This window comes from Abramis brama (assembly GCF_963993115.1).
Source record: "Abramis brama genome assembly, chromosome: 25".
NCBI classification, from domain to species: domain Eukaryota; kingdom Metazoa; phylum Chordata; class Actinopteri; order Cypriniformes; family Leuciscidae; genus Abramis; species Abramis brama.
The window spans coordinates 12,011,431-12,023,275 of record NC_139987.1 but is presented as its reverse complement, the minus strand read 5'-3'; the positions used below and the strand labels follow the sequence as shown (position 1 = coordinate 12,023,275).

The window sequence follows — 11,845 nt, the reverse complement described above, 5'->3', positions numbered from 1 at the left end:
TGTCCTAGCGAGAACTCTGTGGTACAGAAATTTATTAATTTCTGCTCAGGATCTGATCAAAGACGTTCCAATAAGACATTTGTTAAAAAAAACTGACTTTAATAAAATAATTGCTTTTATTTTCGTTATATAGCAAAACTAGTAATCAACATGCTGTTATTTACACATTGCACACACATTTGTTTATTTGACACTGTACAACTTACAATCTGAAAAGTTGACAACAACAAATTCCTTTCACAAGACAGTTCACTGATGAAAACACTTGCTATAGTAATTAGAGTTGTCTTTCTTTGTTTTCTTTTTTTTTATTAATAATTTTTAAAATAATCACAGTTTGATCAAGGAAATTTTCCCCAAATTTGGCAGATTTTTTTTTTTTTTTTTTTTTTAAAGATGCAAATACAGATAGACGTGCAAACTGTTCACCCTCAGAGTATTCCTCACAAACTTCAGACGTTTTAAAACTCATTTTTAGGAACAAACATTATACTATACAGCGTTCTGTTGGCTCCCAAGACAAAGATCCTGTACTCAGTGGTTGAACATTGGAGGTAACCCACAGTAACAGGGGCTTTTTTAAAATGTCTTCCAAATTTTGTCAAGATGTGAAGTTGACATTAAATCACATGTGTACAGGTATTCCACCAAGTAGATTGACAGGGCACTGACCTAGCAAAGATTTTGCATTTCTGTGAATAAAATGGAAGATTTCCTTTCAAGCATTGTTTACAGCCTGCATGACAGAATTCTTTTTTTTTTAGTGGTGCAAGACCTGCATGCACATGGATGAGCTAAAACAGTGATCAGTATTAAGGCAATAGGAACATTGATCAAAACAATCCAACAGACCTTCAGGAAAAGCCTGTAATAATTGGACAGTAACTTGTTTGTGTAATTAGTGCCATAGCAATTATTACTGCGCCCTGCAGTGTCAAGATCTCAACCAAAAGCTTTGCTTTTCAATTAATCAAGTGTTTCCTAAAGAAAATAAATCTTTGTATAAACATGGGTCTCTTGCATTTGGCACCGAAAATGTTTTCATTTGACCATTTTGTCTGCTTGTTTTTGTTTTCTTTTTGTTTTCTCTTTTGTGTGTGTTTTTTTGTCCTTTTTTTTACATGCAAGAGAATCAAAAACATACCTGAATGAAACCTTACAAATTCACCTGTGTATTCTCTCACCAAATTAAAATGTAAACTGCGAGAGAAACCAAATGAGTGCACGCAGAGAGGTTCTGATATAGCAGCACCGTCTCTTCCGTTCCTGATTTGGAATGTATCAAAACACAAGAGTGGAGAAGAAACACCTAACTGTCTTTTCACAGCCCTGTCACTCAAATTCCCTGTCAGCTTTTTCTCCTCACTCTTTCATCGCTTGCTTCATCGCTTAAGAATATCCTGAACTCGCGACTGACTAAAATAACCTACGGTTGTAATAAATCTTCTCAATGAAGTTCTCCAGTTCTTCATCACTTTCCTGCGGGGACTCCGGCTCATCGTACACATAGTCTGGTGGGTAGATGTAAGAAGGTGCTCTCCCACTTGGAGGAGAACGTGGTTTGGGCATGGGGAGAGCCTGGTAAGTTCGGGGATGGGGTAGAATGTAATTAGATATGACAGTGCCCGGTTGTGGGTATTGGCTCTGCGAGCGTTGAGGGGCTTGCGCCCATTTCCAGTCCCTCGCCTTTGGCCTGTCTCTATACCTACGGTTTGGAGGCTTCATGCCGTATCCCATGGAGCCCCCAAAGTTGTAGTCAAATGACAGAGCGGGATTTGTATAGAACCGCGGCTTTGGGGGCGGGAAGAAGACCGGGTAATAGGCTCGATATGGCTTCTGATAATAGGGGAACGAGGGATAGGCCAGAAACTGCTTCTGCGGCTTAAACCAGTAGTCCTGCTTGCTGAGCTTGCCTTTGTTTTTCTCCTTGTACCATTTCTTATATGGATCAACTTTATAAGAGGATTTCTTAGGTGACTTAGGATATTGATTCGCCTGAGGCCTTGGCTTGGCTTTGAGAGGAACTAGAGGGCGGAAACGAGGGGTGTTACTCGGGGGTAAATCCTTCCTCTTTTTCTTCTTCTCCTGAACATCACTGATTATTTCAACCACATCGTCAGCAGGCAAGTGCAGCTTGCTGGAGATCTCGATCAGCTTGTCGATGGTCTGGGGATCCATTTCATCGTCATCGTCGCTGTCCTCCACCTCGTTCGAGCGCTTGTCCTCGGCTACATTGTTTAGAAGAGCCGCCGCCTTCATGTCTCTCATGTAGGACGATGCTTTCTGCTTCCTGCCCATGTACTCCAGCAGCATATCAGAGGCAATGTCCGCCAATCTCTGCTCCTCCTCACGTGCCTCCTGCGCCTCCGCCTCCTGCCGACTCACCTCCTCCTGCTCTGCACGAGCCTGTGCCTCCTCTTCCTTGCCGGTCAGAATCTCCTCCTCCTCTTCTTCCACAAAATCGAAACCATCCATGAAGTTTCTGTCGAGCTGGGATGGGTTTCTCGTTCGCTCCTCCTGCCACTTAAGCTTCTTGGTCGCCTGGGCCAACTGCTGGTTATAGGCTTTGTAGCCTTTTAGAGGTGGGAGGATCTCATTGTCTTGCAGCCCGAGGTCAATGTTTTGGAAATAGCCCCTGGCTTTGCGCTGGAGTGTGGCCACATTAGACTGACTCTGCAGTTGCCAGTCTTTAGCCGCATTCACCTCGTCCTCCTCCTCAATCTCACTTTCATCCTTTGGCTTTTCTTGCCTCCCGTTTTCCTCGCCTGGCTGTACTCCCTCTAATGATTTCTCTGTGTCCTGCTCAAGGTCTCCCTGATTCCTTGTTGCCTCCATTGCGAGTCCTTCTTCAGAATCCCCCTGGGTCATCTTCTCTCTAACTGGGTGGTCGAGAGCCTCAAGCAGAACTGAAGCTAGAGCACTGGCAGAGTCCATATTTGAGATATGTTCCTGACCCAAGGGTTTCTGGAGCAGGCTGTCCACTTTCCTATGTGTCCAAGCAGCTCCTTCTGCTGCCCCCGGGTCCTCTTTTGCCAAGTGGAGAGCCTCATCGATGCTGCTGCTGCTGACTGAAGATCTCTGCGGAAGTGCAGGGGCAGCCAGGGCCAGCAGGGGGGTGAGGCTGAGGAGGACTAACAGGAGAGCTGAGGTGCTGGAGGGGTAGCAACAGCAGAACATGACCATGCAGAGAGGACAGGATGGGGGAGAGGGGAGCACCTTACAAAGATAAAAAGATAAAAATGTGATTAATCTCTGTGGTTTTTCTTTTTCTGAGCATTAACAAGACAACCGTTTATGGCGCTTATATTTTAACATTTAGAGCAGCACAACGTGCGTGCGCGGAAATCTGCTCAACTTAATTAGTACGATCAGATATTAAATCGTGCAGTTGTTTTACAGCACTACGTGACCAGCAAAATACATTATCACTTTTTAAATCAAATTAATTTTGACGCTTTAATTAAATTGAGTCCAAACAGAAACCAGGTATAAAGGAAAGATCGAGACGATTCTCTGGATGCCTCTTCACCGATCACTTTTTGAGTCGGATTAGCGAAGCACCACAACAAGCCTGAATTTGGTAAATAACATAAAACTACACTGTCAGTTGAAATTGTCTTTCTTGAACAAATTCTAGACTCGAACGTAGGCTATATATAAATTAAACATTATAAATTCATCTGTGCTCTCACCAATTCAAAATGTAAGCAGCAAGAGAAAAAAAAATCTACCATGTCAGTCAATCCAAGCAATAATTATTTTCTTTTTATTCATTCATATAAACACAGTATGATTTTGGATAAAATGAATACTAGCCTAACGTTTTCTTATCTCGATTTTCAAAGAATTAACTCTGAGCGAACTAGCCTTAAGATTTATTTAAAATCTACGCACAAAATCATAGAGTATTTTGTATTGTTTAACAAAGAAAATCATAGACATCACATATCAAGTTTATATTGTCAGAAAGATACAGATACGGATCTTGAATTCTTGCAACAAAAAAAGGCGTTTAGAAATTTATGAATGAAACGCTTGTTGATAGGTTGAGCTGTAACGTCTTTGAATGACTGAGATTCAACAGCATATGCAATCTCAAAAGTAAATATCAGCGGAAAACTTATTTCAAGCCCTTTATAGCCTCTCTGTTTTTTACAGGGAACTATCAACAATTTATCGGGTGAATGTAAGAAAGTCAGTGCACTTACTCACCTGATTTCACGAACAAAATAGCTGGAAGTCAAAACCTTGTGCTTCTTGGATGAGGTTCGGAAACAACCGCAATCCTTAAATTCATTTATAACTTGAGTTAAAGTAAGTTATCTTCCCAAAACAATTATTCGAAACACACTTCGGTCTGTCTTGCACTGTTGAGAGATGAATGCGAAGCGTGTATTTTTTTCAGGACCACGGACAGCGCAACTCCCATTTGTATAGACGCGTCTGGACACGTGATCGACGAGTCATAACTCCGCTGTTGACGTCAGACTCTCCATTGATAAGAATTTCGTGTCTCGTTTGAACTCGGAGGGTACGCTACGGTGCTCTGATGAATGAACAGAGATTGCATGAATGAAACAGTCTCTCCATTAAAAACAGAGCCCTGTGGTACACAGTGAAAACACTGCTAAATTTACTCATACAGAAAGTAAATCTAGGAGTTGATTGAACAGACGATTTACTGTTTTGAACATTATAGATCTAAGTTTTAAAATCAGTTTATTTACAAAACATATGACGTATTTATAGGGTATACTATGTATCCAGCAGCCTATAAATTGACACTGTCAGTTACTTAGCAGACCCTTTTGGCCTGTTGATAGTTTGTGAGGTGTCCTTAATCAGAGCTGGAGAGACACCGAACGGTTGCACCCACCGTGACGCAGGCGGTTCAGCTTCACTGCTCTACTTCCGCTCAATTTCCCGAGCTCGTTCAATTTTCCGCTCTTTGTCTCCTGCCGCCCCTGACTTTCATCCATCTGTCTCTTACGTCATTCTCATGTTTTCACATTAACATGTCTTTTTTTAATTATATGAATGTACAGGTAAGCCTCACTTACTCCCTTGACCAACCAACAATCCAGAAACAGTCAAGACGTTTCCAAGAGAAACCTATACTTTGGCGTTCTCTCTTCTCTTGCAATTATGCGAGATAAGAATTCCGTATGGCGTGGTTTAGAACCTTCACATGAATACTGTAGGTTTTAGGAATAGGCCTAATTGAAAAATGCTCGCGTGGCATTGGAGCCAACAGCAATCCCGCCAATCACAGTTTATGATTCGTGTAATTGGATTAGTTGCAGTGCGGATATTGAAGTCCCACGAGCCACACTCGAAATGGCAGCATCAAAGCCGTCTCATTATAGAGTGGGAACCTTATTTCAATATTTTCAAAGGTTGCATCCAATAGACTCGTGTTCTTGAATTGCCGTGAAACGTTAAGACCCTTCCTAACCCTTTTATTGTGTATGTTTGCTTTTTATTTCATTTTATTGCTGTTATTTCCATGTAGCCAACTTAATCAGGTTGATGAAAAAAGGTTCAAATTAGAACCAAAAGGGTTTGCAACCTGGTGTCATTGCAACCTTTTTAAATGTTTAAGTAGCCTGTCTTTTTACCATGCATGTGGTGCGTTAAAGAAACTAATACCCTGATCTAAAGAATCTATAATGAAACATAAAAAATAACACTTTACATTTCCAAAGAACCATATAACCAGACCAAAAACCATTTACAGCCAAATTTGTGAAAACTAAAATGATGAACCGCAGAACCATAATTTTAAGGGTGGCACTTAAAAATAAAACAAATGGTGCGTTTGACGCTCCAGAGAGGTAGGCTATATACGAGCACGCCCTGATGGTATAAATATTTTTCAACAGCTATACAGTGCCGAGAAATAACTTTTGTTATTTAAGTTGACAGGGAAAATGACCTTTTATTCTTTAAAGAAAAATGCGGCATCCAACAAAAGGTTTCAAAGGAAAGCGCGAATGGCTATGAGTGTGAATGCGTGTCCTTTCTACCTTGGTGGCGAATAATTTAAGAGCTCCAAGGGCCAAGGGTCAGATTTTGATACGGCTTGGCATTATCGACTGCCACTCAGCATTAGCGCAGTAGCGACCCTTAACCAGCGCTCTCCATCCCCCGCGCTGACTCACCTCCTCCTAACTGCCCATGCACTTCATACAGGACCCAAAATGCCCACTCAAGAAGAGAATGAATACTTTATATGTTAAAACTTAGGTCGAACAAATAGAAATGGCCAAAATAGTGGATTAAAGCGCTTTTGAAGCTTTTCTTGGGTCTATGGGATGATAGGAATTATTGTTCACACCTGCACAAGGAAAAGATTCGTCAAGACTTTGAGGGTTCTGTAGACACGCTGGCTGCAATTATGAAAATGTATGTTCAGATGCACTCAAAAAATGTCCACAGCCTAATGGAAGTGACATAACACGCTCATGAATAAAATAATTCATACTCCCACGAGACTGAAAAAAAGCATCGTCCTGGGATCGATTAATTCTCCCATTTCACATTTTACTCGGCTGCGGCTCGAGCGTAATGGTGTGTAGCCCAAGCCTCGCGCCCACACACGAGCATCGCATCTGGTTTGATGGCAAATTCTCGTAAGCGACTGCTCTCTTGAGGCTATAGGCTCGGATTTGTCGAAAATGTCTGACTGAAAGGTTCCTCAGTCCGTGAGCCCCGTGGCACATTTAATCACTTGGGCTGACGAGTCAAACTCAACAATGTGGGCTAAAATTACACGTAAATATTGACAATGAAGAACCGTCCCCATCGAGACAGTTCATTGTGTCAGCACGCGCTCTTTGACCATTGTCACTGTATACTAACTTGCGGGCAGCAATGATCTGTTCGCTTTATTTATTCTTTGCAGTGTGCCATTTCAAAAATGTCGACCCAGGGGAGTGTTAGACTGGAATATCTCAATATTTACAGTTTGAACAGTTCGTAACATCCGCGCGCTTCACGTTAACCAAAAGTGTTTACCGGTATTGTCGCGATGTTAATTGAAGCCTTTTGTCATTTAAAATATTTAATGGATAAATGGTCATGATACCACCAACATGTTCATTATTTTCTGTGGTAGAAAACGACATTTTGCGTTGTAATAAATATCCAGTCGATATGTTGCCCGCTTAGCAGTTGTGCTTTTAAAAAGGCAGTTGTTGAAAAATATAAATAATATAGGCTATTCTTTCTAAACTTAATTTCGTCGTTTCCTTATAGGCTGTATTTACGTTCAGCATCTCGTGCGTTGTTGTTTTTCGCCGAATTGTGCGATGAAACCCTTTGGTCAGTCAGTGACATATTACGTCGGAGGTTGGCTTCGTATTTGGAGTTAATGAGCCGATTGATATCAGCGAGAGTCACGGTTCCCTGCCATCAATCTCTCTTTCTTTCACGGGGAGAGAGGATGGATCGGCTCGCCCATAACATTTGGACTTGGTGCAAGCGATGTTCAAATAAAAGCATTTACATTTGTTCAGTTAGTTTAAAAAATAGTGATATCTCGACATTTTAAGAGACAAGTCAACACATTTAAATCATTTTACGTATTTTGTGTGGTCCCCCCTTACAAAATATTAAATACATTTCTCTGTTAACTGGTCTTCACTCTATATTAGCCTACCAATAATATATATGTTTTGAATAGCCTATTAGCACAGACTTAAATTTCGACAGAAATAACAGAAAATTAGCCTGCATATTAAGGGAAAATCACCAATGAGCTCGCAAAATGTATAAAGATCAGCCTTTAAATAAATGCGAAAATAAAAAGGAAATTATTTAAAAACATAGGCTATATTAGCAAAAATCTCAAAATATGTGTTATAAATAATATTTATAAATAGAGGGAGAGAAACAGTGACAGAGAGTCGGCAAGACAAGTGACTCATATAGAAATATAGAACTCTTATGTTTTGCCAAATTTAGTGTAAAATACGAGTTCACACATATTTGTAGATTCGTCATATGGGCCTACAGCCCAATTTATTTATTTTTTCTTTTCTTTGTTTCTCATTTTAGCAAGACAAAGGACACCACACGGAATGCTGATATTTTTTATGTCAGGGAATTTACGTATTGAATTATATAGCTAGACCTAATTCAAAATTTTACTTCTATTTCCATGAAGACCGCTTTTAAGCCTACATTAGGGACTTTAATAAACAGTCAATTTAGTGTAGCATATAGTCAAGAGTGCTTATTAAACTGCTTTGTCTGAGTGTAGCCTACATCTCCTGGAAATAAATCCAGTAGAGGGCGCTAACATTACGTGGTACCAAGCGTTATGGCTCCTCTGTGATGCTGCTGCCCATTTCACATTTAAAGTTGGCATAAAGGCAAATATTAGGAGAGAGAGAGAGAGAGAGAGAGAGAGAGAGAGAGAGAGAGAGAGAGAGAGAGAGACTATCAAACTGTTTTCATCGTTCCAGAGATTTTAAAAAGATAAGGTAGGCTATGCGTCTTTTGAAAAAGCCTTTTGAAGATTAAAGTCGGTGGAATACTCAAACGAGCGAGTTAAGTATCATAAAAATAAAGATAAGACAAAAGATAACTGCGGTCTAAAACGTCAACAAGAAAATGTTATGGCCATTCAACAGTTAGGCAGCCTTGTACAAGTAAAAACGCATGATTCAAAATAGCATTTTTTCCCCCGCACAAATTAAGTCACCTTCAGTTAATTTAGACCCGACAGTGTCAATGAGTGGAGTAATCCGTTTATAAACCTGAAGGTCGGGGTAACGTCTTCGTCACTGTTTTCTGCCACATGTTCCATGACTTTCGGTGTTTACGGAGCACGCGACGCGCGCATGCGCAGCTCAACACTACACACATGCACCGCGCCATAAACACGCGCGCCCGATGACACGAGCGCACCAGTGTCCTCCAAATCTCCTTGTAGAAACTAAAACTGTTATCGGTTATCAGCACGGTACCGAACTGGAAGGGAAGTAATTTGAAAGATACTTTAAACTGGGTAAATTGCTGATATGACTCATCCAAGACACCCACAAGCCTCTGATCAAGCGAATGGGAGGGAGGGGAACGAATTTGTGTGTGTGTGTGTGTGTATGTGTGTGTGTTTGTGTGTGTGAGAGAGAGAGAAAGAGAGAGAGAGAGAGAGAGAGAGAGGCAGATAGAAAACGCAAAAAGATGAATGGAAGCACACCATCAGTATGCGATACATTCCCTGAGCCAAAAAAGAAACATTAAAACTGAGCGAAATGTAGAGTCACGTTTTCTTAAAATTCACTGATGAGCTCTAGACAGCTGTTCTCTACACCCCAAATGTCTGATAATCCAAATGTTTAAAGACTGTTATTACATGTGAACATGACCACAGACATCAATGAAATATGTCAAGCATTTCTGTAGGCTAAGTGAGCCAACTAAGGAATTTGATATTCGTATTGCATCACGTTGTATTTTACACTTAGTCACAATGTGTTTTATTGATCAAATTGCTCCAAAAGTGTACTTGCCCAAAAGCAATATGTGTACTTTCATATTGATTTGTAAAGGAAGCAGGGGCGATTTGAAAAGTGAGGGGATGCAATAAAAGCATGGACAATTGATTATCTCCCAAAAACTGTGTGTGAGGGGAAACAACATGGATATTTCTTAATGCCCCCCAGTTACAATGGTTATATGTCTCAGACTCTCAGTGGAGAAGAGTGTGAGGAAAAATGTCTGTTGCCTTTAGACTTTGCGAAATGGCACAGAGTTGACTTGATCAGATAATGAGGACGGCACCACATTAACATCACCATTATCTGTTTTTGTTTCATTTGACATTGGTGTGGCATACGTACGTACGTACGTGAGTGAGCCTCCGCACCAAACGCTGATTGCGTGTCTGTCTACAGGCGAGGAGAGCGATAACATCTGTGTAATTTCAACATGATGACGGGCCCCACGGGAGCCAGCGCAGGAGATGATCTGAGTTGAGCTAAGTACTATTAATCGTTTAATTACCACTGGCTGATTCAGTCCATCAAAGCCCTCTCTGCATCACCTCATACAAATTCATCCATTATTGAGGTCATTCATGCCCTCGTCAATCAAATCGCACTACCCCCAACCCCCAACCAGCCATCGTACCAGATTGTGTTTTTACAGTGTGCTACGACTAGGTGACATGAAAGAAACAGTAGCTCTTGTCCTACTCAGTGCTCCACTCAGTGAGCCAGATGGCTGTGTTGGTTTACAGCAATATGTTTAATAATGAGGCCTATTATAACCGGAGATTAGCGCATAAGCCTCGGCACAAGGATGGAAGATTCATTGAGGATATTTGGATGAAACAGACGGTGGCCGGCGTCTGCGAGGATGAAAGAATGTAGTTGTTGTTGCCTTTGTGTCTCATCTGTTGACTGAATATCACCCATCAACTGTGCAAGAGCTGCATTACAAAACATAATATTCCATCTGCATTCATTGCGGTAATATCGCCTCTCAGTTTATAATGGCTTTCCTCTCCACAATCCAAAGGTATTATAGTCTCTTTTATTACTTTATGTGAATAGGAGAGTGTTCAGTCTTAGGATTTGTAAACATATGTCCAGAATAATCCTTTTTATGCTTAGCTTAGGCTACTTGCTTCTCCACAAGTGATGTTTAGTGATGTTCAGTCTTCAGATCACTGACTTCTCAACATTCCTTGCAGGCTCACTGGATATGATATTTATTATGCAAATGCCATAGAAAGTAGGACCTATAGGTAAGCAAATAATAAGAAATAGCAGATAGCATATCTGTGGCTATAGGCTCATATAATCCATTTTAACAGGTACATATCAATCAACCATATACTGTGGAAGTTATATTTGATGCAAACATAAAGCTGTGTGAGAGAGTGATGTTCAGTGGGTTTGAACCTTATTCAGTATGGACGCATTCAATTCAAAAGTGACAGTGAAAACTTTTTATGTTACAAATGATTTCTATTTCAAATAAATGCTGTTCTTTTAAATATTCTATTAATCATATAATCACTGTTCCCACAAAACTATTAATGGAAAGTAATGCGTTACACTACTTTTGTTTTACTTTTTCTCACCTGGGCTGGGCTTGCTTGTCATCTATTTTTGGCAAACATAAAGGCCGTTTGACACAAAAAGTGAAATGATTAAGCCTCCTCAGGCTGAAAGAAATGCAAATTCATGCCTCTACAGTAAAGGTGCAGCTCAAACAATCCTCTAAGTTCAACACTTTTACTTCAGCAATAAAAAAAACACAAATGTGATTTTTTTTTTTTGCTTATTTATATAGTTAAACTGGATCATCGAAGGTCAGCAGTAAAGACATTGGTTAATAAAGTGAGATTAAATTCAAGTAGGCTATATTTGTATTATTTATCATATTTAATTATAAGTTTGCATTTTACTGTTTTTATTCATATTGAGGAATCCTTAATCTGTCATTGTGAAAGCAATAAATGTATGCTCACATTTAGTCTAGAACTACTACACAACACCTCTGCACCTTTACTCTCAATTTCTCAACATGGGAGCTGTCAGTCAATAAATTGGAAAACATAGAAACAGAAAAACTTGCGTTACTTATTTGAAAGAGTAACTTAGATATTTTGTTGTAAATTTAAAAGTAATGCACTACTTAGTTACTTGAAAAAGTAATCTGATTACGTAACTCCCTTTACTTCTCCAACACTGTTGATAAGAAACTTTTCTTGAGCACCAAATCAGCATATTAGAATGATTTCTGAAGGATCATGTGAATCCTTAAAATATATTCAAATGGAAAACAGTTATTTTATTTTGTAATAATATATCACAATATTACTGTTTTT

The 11,845-nt window shown here is 40.0% G+C and overlaps 1 protein-coding gene across 1 annotated transcript; it reads right to left on the bottom strand.

Annotated features, from left to right (window-relative positions):
• Window positions 1-392: 392 nt before the first annotated feature.
• On the bottom strand, window positions 393-4,403 carry LOC311076996 (uncharacterized protein). Its single transcript, XM_084105553.1, has 2 exons — window positions 4,213-4,403; window positions 393-3,216 (listed from the first exon to the last, which is right to left on the bottom strand). Exon 2 carries the CDS (start codon window positions 3,181-3,183, stop codon window positions 1,417-1,419), a length of 1,767 nt encoding a protein of 588 aa, XP_083961679.1. The 5' UTR covers window positions 3,184-3,216; window positions 4,213-4,403; the 3' UTR covers window positions 393-1,416.
• Window positions 4,404-11,845: the final 7,442 nt, after the last annotated feature.

Excerpts from the sequence above, each read along its gene's own strand:
- LOC311076996 (XM_084105553.1), bottom strand. The coding sequence starts at position 3,183 with ATGGTCATGTTCTGCTGTTGCTACCCCTCCAGCACCTCAGCTCTCCTG.